General features: G+C 46.3%; 1 protein-coding gene across 3 annotated transcripts in view; it reads right to left on the reverse strand.

The window, feature by feature from the left end:
- Positions 1–13,204, reverse strand: part of cabin1 (calcineurin binding protein 1) — a 76,328-nt gene that overhangs the window by 7,121 nt on the left and 56,003 nt on the right. For all 3 annotated transcript variants that reach the window (XM_083784905.1, XM_083784904.1, XM_083784903.1), the window contains exon 35: positions 8,893–9,160. In XM_083784905.1, coding sequence (XP_083641031.1) covers positions 8,893–9,160 — 268 coding nt within the window. The remainder of the gene's footprint in view (positions 1–8,892; positions 9,161–13,204) is intronic.

Here is a 13,204-nt window from a genome sequence, read left to right on the forward strand (position 1 = left end):
GGGCGCTCTCGTCATCATCTCGTTCTGGCCAATCACAATTTTGTGTCCTCACCTTCGTCTTCAATGTTTGTGTTTGCACAAACACTCAAAACTGGCTAGCGCTCCTCAAAAAAGTTTTTGCCTCTGGTCCAACCTCCTTTTTGTTTTAAACAGGAACGCAGGTTTTTGACCCTCCCCCTTTTTAAGTCCACTTCCTTCTGGGTGCCTTCTGTGCTCTTCCTACTAACAACAACATTACATGTCTAAGCCAGAAGTGCTGACAGATTGAGAGATTAGTGTCAAAGTGCTCTTAAGTGTCCTTAAGCAAGACACAGAAACCCAAACTGCTCCAGGTGAGCAGTCTTACATGGTTTCCTTCGCTTTCGTTGTGGGAATGCAAGTGTGAATGCACTTTCGATAAAAGAACTATATAAATGCACCATTCGATGTGTATAATGTGTTTATTCTCCCTGCCTGTGAGCTCTCCTGCTGAGAGAGTAGTATAAGCGATAAGCCACTAGAGGTCACAGTTTACAGACATAGTTTATAATGGCTGAGGGGCGTAGTGAGCCTCTCAGCCATTAGAAAATAGGGCAAACTATTCTAAAACAGTTATAAATATGTCAACATGAAACACACACGTCCCAATTAAAACGGTTCTTAATAATTCACTACAAGAACTTCTACAAGAAAGTAGTTCCTGGCTACCAGGAAGAGCAACTTGCTGACAGACTAGTGGCTGTTTACTTGTGTTAGAGCGGACGTAGAATACACACATCGACAGGCTGGGTGCTGGGCTAAAGAAACTTTAGTAGATAGTGGATGGAGCCCGCACACCACAGGTACAAGAAAGACGTTCAATCTATTTGATCTTCTGACATGACCTGATGAAGATCAAATAGATCGAAACGTTGTCAGAGAATTTTCAATAAAGAACGTCTTTCTTGTACCTGTGGTGTGCGGGCTCCATCCACTGTTTACTTGTGTTAAACATCACCTTTTCCCAAACAAAGATAATAGAGAAACAAAACTTTGTTGTAACTAAGAATAGTTAATTCTAAGTGGTGCAACCAAGGATCAGCAATGTATGTCTGTCTGTCAGAGAGAGAGTGTTGCACTGTTGCCTGCTAATTACAATGTGGATCGTGCGTGCATGCGAGAGACAGAGAGGGAGGAAGGGAGAGAGAATGCCACATTCTTAAGGCCTCTACATAGTCCGTTTTGTTCCTTGCGTGGGGGAGTCAAACGGACACAAAAAACGAAAGCTTATTTTATAGTAGCTCCGTCGCTTGCGTCGTTTACGTCGGTCTATTATAATCTTTAATGTGCAAGCATCTGCTCGCCCACTAGATGGCAGCTGTGACACCCCCTGGCACCTGCAGTTGGTCTATTTTATTACATGCCATGCATCAAATATGTTTAGATTGTATAAACTGTACTGACGTGCCACTTTATTTTTTGTTATGAGTTGAGATGTACTGTAGTTATAACTGTATATAATGAGTTTTACACTATATCATCAATCGAAGTAGGCTATATACCACTGCCGATCCACAGGCTCACACCACGACGCTTGCAAGCTTGAAACTTGTTTATTCTAATTGAATTGACCCAGGTTTGCGTATTTTGCTAGTGCTGTAATCAATTAATCATTGCGTTCACACAGGCAGATTGCAGTCTACCATTCATTGTCAAAGGAAGCCGCTAGTGGATGATCATCAGCAACGGAAAACACGGTTTGTTGGTCGCGTCTGTAAACGGTCAAATTGTCACCAAATAGAAGCATAGGATTAGGGGACACACACACTCTCTCCGCTCTAATTCCGCTGAGGTTTCGTCTGAAAAGCAGGGCTGGACTGGGTCAAAGGGCTAACATTTGGCCCAAAAACATATTAAAGCAATGGCGACGGCCCATTCTTTGGGCGGCCCATTGCCCACTGGCAGGGGTGGACTGGCCACAGGACGTACCAGGCATATGCCCGGTGGTCTTGGCTAAATAAAGTTAAATGAGTTGTCTGTTGGTTGTGTATCATTTATGTTGTATTGTATTTTAAGTATTTGTATGGGCCTCGACACGAAAAGTCAGTAGAGTATCTGCGCGGTGGTTTGCGGTGGGCCAAATTCCGCGAAAATGTCAGGGAAATTTTGTCTCAGTCCAGCCCTGCCCACTGGACATAACGTCAGTCCAGGCCTGATAATCACCGACGAGTTTGCAAAGCAGTGCTTCGAACGCTGATGTCATGTTGTCCTGTTTAACTTCCAATGTGATATATCCATGCAGATCATGTTTACGTTTACAACTCAATGTGCCGGCGGAAGTGTTGTCCTCTTTCAAGAGGGGTCGAGCAGAGGAGGAAAAGCCTTCTTGCTCTCTGCTGCCTCCAGGTGGGCAGGGTGTCCTCGACGCAAGGTACGCAAGCAATATGGTTGCGTAGGCTCGGGATCAGATCTCAACCCGACGGAACGAGAAGGATCACGTAACTGACGTGACGCAAGGGAGACATTTCTCTCACCCTCCGTTGCGTATGTATTCTTGCGTCGATTACGTTCGACTCTGCAAGGCACTTTACTTGTGAGTGTTGTCTGCTAATTCCCCCACGCGGTAACGGTCATTTCTCAACCGTTTCGGACGTGGTCACGTGAGGCGGCTCGCCGGAACCGGGCCGGCATCCTGGGCACACACCCTGTGGGTCTGGAAGTTCCGGGGACCCTCACACAGAGTTACACCACTCAGTTCAACGGGTGTGATTTTTTAAAGACAGATTTAGCTACTACGTTTGTGAGCTTCTTGTATAAATGGCAAGCCTGCCTAGCTGCTTAGCCTGGCAGCCGAGAATCCAGCACAGATGGTTTGCGAGGGATGGGGATCGCTTGGTTTCCGTACAAGCCCCGCCCAAAGCCCCTCAGTCGCTCGTCATCCCACACGGCCGATTCTTGTCAAGGAAAACAAGCGCATATTTAATATGCCTGGGTCTAATTCGGCGACCTCTGAAAGGTCGCCAGTCGCCACCAGGTATTCCTAACCGTAACCCAAGTATAACTATGGGTAAACCTAGCCTTATTCCTATAACGTAACCTCAGTCAAACGAATACAAGAACCACTAGGGGCGAGCAGTCCGCAGAAAGGGTGTTTTGGGGCGACGTTCTGGTTACATAGAAGAGGCTATAGAATGGTATACTAGAAGAACAATGGGTTCCATCACAGATCAACCAGGTATGTTGGGAAAGCTGGTCCACTCATCACACAAGCAAGACAGTGGTCAACAGAGGTAAGAATGAGGCACTGGAGCAACTCATTTTATCAGAACCTGACGAAGATGTAATTTATATCGAAATGTTATCCCCTTCTCCACCTTAGCGGTACTTTCCTGTGTTTTTTTCTGCAAACGTTAATAAAGTATTTAATCAATCAATACAAATATAGTCAAATACATCTGAGTTGCTCCCCTCTTACCTCTCTCTACCTCTTTGTGTCTAAACATGCAGACAGAAAATATTTTTTTTGCTAAACCACCTATCCTAGGGCATAGCACACTGGAGTACAAGACTCACTCATTATGGCAATCGACCATAATTCTTTCCCCTCTTAAGCTACTCTTTCACTGACTTGAAGCGAACAACGATAACAGACACTCGTTCACATTCACTCACGCATGTAGACAGTACTGCCCGAGACCACCTCAAACCGCTCAGTAATTTACTGAACGTTTGGATGTGGTTTCGGTCAGTACCGTTCCTGATTCAGAGTCAGTACCGTTCCTGATTCAGAGTGAAAAACGCAGTAAATAGTACTGGACAAACGGTCAGTACCATAACGTTCCTGATTCAGTGTGAGCAACGCAGTAAATAGTACGGGACAAACTGGTGAACAGATATTTTAGTGAACTGTACGGAATGATTCAGTAGACTGTAAGAATGATAATTCCCATCACTATTTGTAGTGTCACATGATTGATTCAGATCTTCAAACTTACAACGCATCACACTACAGCATGTTGTGAGCTTGTAGGTCAGTTCTTTGTCATGTGGCGTATGGTTTACAACTTTACATTGGGCCGCACGCAGCTTGTTCGGCGCAAAACTACTTTATTTTATATGTCACACACATAGGCGGCGGGTGCATAAGGCTAGGGAAGGCTTAGCCTTCCCAAAAATTATGCTGGGTATTTTTTTTATATATATAATATATGTGCGCAGCATTATAGAAGGTGTCAGAACTCAGCAGCGCCAGTGCCCGCACGGTTCACAGTTCACACCACTGCAGCAACACTGGCACGTTCAGTGGAGTGACTGCTGTCTCTGTGCCGTCTGTGGAGAGCCATGAGCCGCGACTCCCGGAGGGGCAGCAACACGCCAACACCGCCGGGTAATCTACACTGTCACTGACTGACTGACTCGAGACTTGAGAAAAAGACGTCCAAAAGTCGTTGTCTGTGTATAGGCTAATTCATTGGTAAAAGTATGCTAAATAACTCATTTTTAGACCATCTGGGAAATAAATAAATAAATAAATCCGCGGCGGCGGCCTCGCTCCGCTCGGCCGCGAGAATCCCCCCCCAACGCAATTCTATAGCCTACCCAAAGGTAAAACGCACCCGCCGCCTATGGTCACACACACGTGACCCAAGACGAAACGTTTTGTCAGTGACATTCCAGGGATGATACTGAACCTGGAAAGTACATGTATGAACGCCAACTACCAACAGCTACAGCAAACTCTGCATTCCTCTGACAAGCGACTAAATTAGATCTAGTGGCAAACAAAGTTATGAGTTTATCTTCTTTGCTGCAATTATAATCGTGTATGCATATAAGAGATCATTTATAGAGTTTATTAGGATCCCCATTAGCTGGGGCATAACAACAGATACTCTTCCTGGAGTTCACACAAAACATAAAAACATGACATTCGACAAGACATTACAGGGCAATGATATAAAAAAACTGAAAAAAGTAAAATATTTCCTGCCTCACTAAGGTATGCTATTGTGTATGTGCTTCCATGGTCTCAGAATATATAGTTTTTTTGTTTATAATTTTTTGTCAGGTGAAACCTGACATACAACAGGCCTGTTTTTATTAGCGCCCCCTAAACCAATCACCACCACCCATGTAGCCAATCACGTAGTAGCGACCTAGTCATGATTGGATGCCTCCTAAGACCCTGCCCCGCACTGCGGAAGTCTGGCAACACCACAACGCAGCCACTATGACCGCAGCTCGAAGCGACAACAGTTACTAATGTTATGAGCTAACTGCATGGGAAACAGCGACAGAGCGCGTGTTCTGTCTCTGTTCTGGGGGGAACAGCGTTTGTTTCAACTGACAAATATGACTATGTCATAATTTCTTGTTTCTTTTCTGTGTTGCTTAAAAAAAGGGCTACAATTTTCAAGATGGCCGTCCTCTGCCAAGGTTTTGTATAATGTTTCTGATTAAGGTAAAACTATGTGGTAGGGCATGGGCCGTGGCTCAGCGGTCCAGGCACCTTGGCTGGTAATCCAGTCTGGCAGTGTGCTGCGGGTTTGATCCCAATCGCGCCGGCCTTTACTGCATGTCATCCCCCCATTTCTCTGCCCATGTCAGCCTACTGTCTATCCCTCCATAAAAAACAATATATAAAACTAGAAAAACTAGAGTGTGGTTGCCGCAGTGGCTTACATATGCCCCTCCCACTAATATTGCCAGCCAATTACAATGTCGCGTCACCCCTGTGATCATGCGTAAGTAATTCGGAGGGGATTTAACCCATTCTGACCTGAGATCAGATTCTACAAAATGTCTGTTTGAAAAAGAATTTTCTGAAAAAGCTATGTTTCTGTCAGTCGTTCTTCGATTTTTCAAAAATAGCAGACCTACAAGCTCGTAGCGCGCCACTCGCGCTATGAGCTTGTAGATCTGCTATTTTTAAATAGCTAAAGCATAACATGGTGCTAACACCAAAAGGGGTTCCTGCCGAAAATGGGTTAACCCCCGAAATTCATGTTTTTGCGACAAACGGTTACATTTCTCGCATTTGCGGCGCCCCCTATGGATGAAAATGGAATTGCTTTTAGAACTTGGTTGATTGAACCACCCCGGACATGTGATTCAAATTTGGGATGGATTGGACATTCCGTTCGTGATTTATGGCATTTTTGTGATATAGGCCCCTTCTACTAACTTCGGAAGACGATTACGGCCGAACGATATGCACTACCAAAATTCTGCAGTTGGTGTTTTAATCGGATAGGTCCAGAGATCATGTGTGCCGATTTCTGTGTGTTTTGGACAAAATTCAAAATGGCGGAAAATCTATCATGGTGTCACGACCCAAGGAATCCAGGGAAAAAATAATTTTGATTTTACGACCTACGGTTCAAGAGTTATAAGCCAAAAGGTAAAGTGGACTGTTATAGCGCCACCATGAGGCCGACCGATAAAATGTTTGTGTTAAATAATTTTAGGGATAATGTTGAATTTATCCTCCAAGTTTTGTAACTATAGTGATTACAGTCTCAGAGGAAGAAATACTTGAATGTGATTTTTTGCCTTTTCCCATTCATGTCAATGGGGAAATTTAATTCACTAATAAATTCATATCAATTAAACTATACAACATTTCTCTTAACAAAATACAAGCACACGATTCCCGATTTTTCATATGGCTCAAGTGCGTACAGTCAAAACTGTGGGAGGTATAAAGTGCCAAACTTTGTCTTACTCCAGTAAAATAATACGTAAAGTGTTACAGTTACTAGAGTCTGGTTGCCCTTTGGGCAACCACACTAATAAAGGCAAAAGTCGCAAAAAAACAAAAACTATGTGGTAGGATGTATACAGAAAAGAATTATCCACTTTATCTCTGTTAATTCAGACCCACAAGGTCATTGCCCCTCCCTAGGTTCAAATCAAATAGCTGGTGCTAGATGGTGAAATGCATCATCACCAACAGAACATTCATACGTTTATAAGACACTTATTTTAAACAGCTCTGGGATTTCATATATACATCAAATGCTAAACAAACAAAAAATAAAAGGTCACAATTTTACAGAGACATCATTCTAACTTAATTAGGTGCCAAACAAAGAAAGCCCAATAGGCAAAATAAACCAGGTCAGAGATTATGTAACATTCAGTTGTGAAAGGCCAAGTGTGCTCCCTGCTGGTCAGACTATGACTATGCACAGGAGATATCACAGCTGCACTGACACCCTCAAGCAACACACACACACACACACACACACACACACACACACACACACACACACACACACACACACACACACACACACACACACACACACACACACACACACACACACACACACACACACACACACACACACACACACACACACACACACACACACACACACACACACACACACACACACACACACACACACACACACACTTCAGTTCGAGAGTGTGACAGCCCATACAAAAGACAGCATTTGCCTTCTAAAACGAGAACTCCAATGTAAAGTAACAAGTGTTCACACACATTACAGATGAGCAAAGGCTCCGATAGGAGAGGTGGTCAAAGCAGGCTATACACTGACCTGTGTGTGGTAGGAAGGCCATGGCTACCGCAGGGTGAGAGGTGGTCAAAGCAGGCTACTGACCTGTGTGTGGTAGGAAGGGCATGGCTCCCGCAGGGTGAGAGGTGGTCAAAGCAGGCTACTGACCTGTGTGTGGTAGGAAGGCCATGGCTACCGCAGGGTGAGAGGTGGTCAAAGCAGGCTACTGACCTGTGTGTGGTAGGAAGGCCATGGCTGCAGCAGGGTGACTGGCTGGTCAAAGCAGGCTACTGACCTGTGTGTGGTAGGAAGGCCATGGCTGCAGCAGGGTGAGAGGTGGTCAAAGCAGGCTATACACTGACCTGTGTGTGGTAGGAAGGCCATGGCTACCGCAGGGTGAGAGGTGGTCAAAGCAGGCTATACCACTGACCTGTGTGTGGTAGGAAGGCCATGGCTACCGCAGGGTGAGAGGTGGTCAAAGCAGGCTATACCACTGACCTGTGTGTGGTAGGAAGGCCATGGCTACCGCAGGGTGACTGGCTGGTCAAAGCAGGCTACTGACCTGTGTGTGGTAGGAAGGCCATGGCTGCAGCAGGGTGAGAGGTGGTCAAAGCAGGCTATACCACTGACCTGTGTGTGGTAGGAAGGCCATGGCTACCGCAGGGTGAGAGGTGGTCAAAGCAGGCTACTGACCTGTGTGTGGTAGGAAGGCCATGGCTACCACAGGGTGAGAGGTGGTCAAAGCAGGCTATACCACTGACCTGTGTGTGGTAGGAAGGCCATGGCTACCGCAGGGTGACTGGCTGGTCAAAGCAGGCTACTGACCTGTGTGTGGTAGGAAGGCCATGGCTGCAGCAGGGTGAGAGGTGGTCAAAGCAGGCTATACCACTGACCTGTGTGTGGTAGGAAGGCCATGGCTACCGCAGGGTGAGAGGTGGTCAAAGCAGGCTACTGACCTGTGTGTGGTAGGAAGGCCATGGCTACCACAGGGTGAGAGGTGGTCAAAGCAGGCTATACCACTGACCTGTGTGTGGTAGGAAGGCCATGGCTACTGCAGGGTGACTGGCTGGTCAAAGCAGGCTACTGACCTGTGTGTGGTAGGAAGGCCATGGCTACCGCAGGGTGAGAGGTGGTCAAAGCAGGCTACTGACCTGTGTGTGGTAGGAAGGCCATGGCTACCGCAGGGTGAGAGGTGGTCAAAGCAGGCTACTGACCTGTGTGTGGTAGGAAGGCCATGGCTACCGCAGGGTGAGAGGTGGTCAAAGCAGGCTACTGACCTGTGTGTGGTAGGAAGGCCATGGCTGCAGCAGGGTGAGAGGTGGTCAAAGCAGGCTATACACTGACCTGTGTGTGGTAGGAAGGCCATGGCTACCGCAGGGTGACTGGCTGGTCAAAGCAGGCTACTGACCTGTGTGTGGTAGGAAGGCCATGGCTCCCGCAGGGTGACTGGCTGGTCTTCGGTGCTGTGGCTGCTCGTGGAAGACGGAGGAGGAGGCAAAAGGTCTGGGCACCTTGCCAGGGGGTTCGTACAGTACTTTGGCAGGCTGGCCGTCTTGGGCAGACAGTGGGTGGCAGGCACCGTGGCTGAGCAGGACCGGCGTTGGCAACGAGGCAGGGAAGAAAATATCACGGTGGTCCTTGGCGTACTTAGGTGTGGTCGGGGCATCGCCGGCAGACTGCGGACACAGAGGGAGTAGCAGTTGTAATGAAGTGTGAGACTGACCTTGGTTATCCATCTGCAGTACCGATAGACACCCCCACCCACCCCCCCACCCCCCGTACAGGTACAATGCTGAGAACTGCACATCCTCTTCCCTGGAGGCAGAGTCATAATTGTGCAGGATTCAGAGCCATGGAAACAGGATGAGTCACAGCCGATACTGCTGCACTTTTTCAGACAATACTGAACAACACCTATTATGCAATGCTGTCCACACTGGGAGGCTAGGATATCTTATACAATGTTGTGAGGACTTGCCTGGAGCTGGACTTACCGGAGCCTTCCTTTGCCCTGGACGTCGTGGGCTGGTTGCTTTTGATGATGACAACTCCAGAGCATGCTGCTACTTTCTAAAGTGTCTTACTGTCTTGTCTTTTGAGGACCACTCATAAACACAAGAGCCGCACAAACAACCGCCCTGCTCCCACGGTCGCTGTCATGGCAACGCAGAGGAGCACAGTCAAAGGCAATGAATACACTTTTCTCCACAGTTTTACCCTCTAGTCTAAACGTAATCGACATTGAACTGGACAACATGCCATCTCACGCATCAAAACTGCCCAAAATGTATACAAAATGAAACTATAGAAATTAGGGAAATATGAATTTCACTCATTCCAGCACCTGGTGGACCATAGCATATCCCAATACACAATTATGCCACTGAAAGTGATATAGTTTGTTTTGGACATACAAGGTTTCTACCTGACAATGTTACTTTTCAGGAAATGGAAAGTTAAATGTGGTTAAATATTTATAAAATCCACAAAGTGTCTGGCGTTGCTATCTTGGGTATGACAATATTCTTCAAAAAAGATCAGCTATTCTCGCTATTTTTGAGCGAGTCAACTAGGGCAAAAATTGGCCAATATAAATTTAGATACAAGGTTTCTGCCTGACAGCTATCATATGTAGACTAATCCAATCACTGTCCATAGCACGTGACAAGGGTTCTTGCATGCCGGATTAATGCCCAAAACAACAAAATTAACTATCAAAGTGTGCAACAGTTTTACCACCACGTAATGTACCAGTCAGAACTTATGAGGCTGACGACAGAAATCACATGGAAGACCTACTCGCGTCACAACCACCCCCCCCCCCCCCAAAAACAAAAACAAAACACAGCTGCTCTCCAAAATACTCAAGACGGCAATTGATCTCCTCAACTATGTACAGGCGTCTCAGTCTAGCAAGTACCACCATGCACATAAAAGCATAAACACACACACAACAGTTTTAATACTATCCTTGGTGATTCACTTAATTAAACATACTATAGACAAATGCAAGCCAGTGCCCCAGGAAACACTATACCTGAAAACATAGATTTCATGCAGTTGCGTTGCGGGTTCCTCAGGTGTTCACTGTGCGATAAAAGTGGGCTGCCAGCAGCCTACCTTAACTGTTTATCAAACAATGGTGGTTCTCTGCAATTACTGAGATGGGGCTTTAAATCAGCTTATCGCAGCTATGGATGTCATCCGAGGCTATGGTCATCTTTCAAACACAATAGGAAAGGCAGGCCGACCTTTTAATTAAATTGCCTCCCTAAACAAGACTGATGACAAGAGCTCTTTTGTGACGTTAAATTACTATTTGTCCATAAGAAAAGCTCAATATTCCAACACAGGGCTAAGCCTGCCAATTCAGTGGGTGACACTACAGTGTGGGTTAGATGCACGACTCCAGATGTGTCACTCACAAAAATGTATTTTCGCCTGCAAAAAGTGTTGACGTGTCACATTTGTCTAACGACACTTCACACACCGCTTTGTCACCAGAGCATAAATCAGGCTTCAGAGGACAGAAGAGCAGGTGAAAGACGACACTCCTTTGCCACATAGGCTACATTCACGTTCATGAAATCGTTGCTGCTGATACTGTATAGGAAGCAAAATAACATGAATAAAAAGGGAACACAGCGTAGCACAATGCCACCGCTGATACTGTGGCTAAGAACCATCGACAGCAGACCTATACTGAAGGCTCTACAGTTGTGGTGACTTGAAGTTGAAATAATTAAGTCTATATAGAGTTTGGAACACAGGGACGCACAGACAGGGACTTTTGCATTTTCATATCTTAGCCCTCCAAGGCCCCTGGATGAGTCACTCAATTACTGTAGCTCATCTCATAAAAGCACCTGATGCACAGACAGACACAAGTAGCCTCACTATGTAGGAAGTATATCAGGGACCATAACGGAACACAAATATGACCACATGAATATGATTAATTGTAATCTGTATGCAGTCACATGGCAGTGACCCAATTACATCCAGTAATAAAGTCCCTATTCAGTATGCAGATGCACCTGGAATGTGCTAGCTAGCTAGATACGCTATTAACACTCATCTCTCTCTCTCTCATATGGCAACACTGCATCCCATGACATGTTTTATAAACATACAATGCATTATATGATTATGATGATTATTATCATGCTGTATACGGTATTATAGTTTTAAGAACTATATGCATATTTCTATGCAACACTAACCATAACACATTATAAAGCAGCCAGTTTACGACTTATAAGGTCAAGTATAAATGCATTGTGGTCAGCTTATAGCACAAAAAATGTCAGTTCTAAGCTCTCATAAGACTCATAATACACATTATAAACCGTTTATAATGACTTATAAATTTAAGTATTCATAATATTCATAATTACTGGTCACTCAGACCCTTTCCAGGATCATAGTTTTTTATAATTAGTGGCTCAGGCACTATAGTAATGGCTCGACTGTATTTATAGAGTACCACCAAAGAATGTTGTATTCAGTAACACCAGTACAGTAAAGTCTGGATAGAGTATGCAGGCTCTGTGATGAATTCAATTACAACAATGTTCAAAACATTGTTTCTGGTTGGCTGACAGATTTGACACTTTTAACGATAGTTAAAAGTCTTTTCTGGAAAGAAAACATAAATCTGGAAAGAAAAAAACAAACAAACGAGAGGGAAACTGATGAATACGGGCAGATTTTGTGAAAGAATGCAATTGAAAACATAAATGAAGCGACCTCGCCCCACGTGCCTCGAGTGTAGAGGGTATGATGATGTCAGACTCAGATCAGTGTCGTGATCCTCATATATGGAGATATGTGGAGCGTGTCACGAGGCGTGATGTCACGAGCGTGTCACGAGGCGTGATGTCACGAGGCGTGATGTCACGAGGCGTGATGTCACGAGGCGTGATGTCACGAGGCGTGATGTCACGAGGCCTGATGTCACGAGGCCTGATGTCACGAGGCGTGATGTCACGAGGCGTGATGTCACGAGGCGTGATGTCACGAGGCGTGATGTCACGAGGCCTGATGTCACGAGGCCTGATGTCACGAGGCCTGATGTCACGAGGCCTGATGTCACGAGGCGTGATGTCACGAGGCGTGATGTCACGAGGCGTGATGTCACGAGGCGTGATGTCACGAGGCGTGATGTCACGAGGCCTGATGTCACGAGGCGTGATGTCACGAGGCCTGATGTCACGAGGCCTGATGTCACGAGGCCTGATGTCACGAGGCCTGATGTCACGAGGCGTGATGTCACGAGGCCTGATGTCACGAGGCGTGATGTCACGAGGCGTGATGTCACGAGGCCTGATGTCACGAGGCGTGATGTCACGAGGCCTGATGTCACGAGGCGTGATGTCACGAGGCGTGATGTCACGAGGCCTGATGTCACGAGGCGTGATGTCACGAGGCCTGATGTCACGAGGCGTGATGTCACGAGGCCTGATGTCACGAGGCCTGATGTCACGAGGCGTGATGTCACGAGGCCTGATGTCACGAGGCGTGATGTCACGAGGCGTGATGTCACGAGGCGTGATGTCACGAGGCCTGATGTCACGAGGCCTGATGTCACGAGGCGTGATGTCACGAGGCGTGATGTCACGAGGCGTGATGTCACGAGGCCTTATGTCACGAGGCCTGATGTCACGAGGCCTTATGTCACGAGGCGTGATGTCACGAGGCGTGATGTCACGAGGCGTGAT

The sequence above is a fragment of the Protomyctophum parallelum genome (assembly GCF_964188405.1).
Source record: "Protomyctophum parallelum genome assembly, chromosome: 15".
NCBI classification, from domain to species: Eukaryota; Metazoa; Chordata; class Actinopteri; order Myctophiformes; family Myctophidae; genus Protomyctophum; species Protomyctophum parallelum.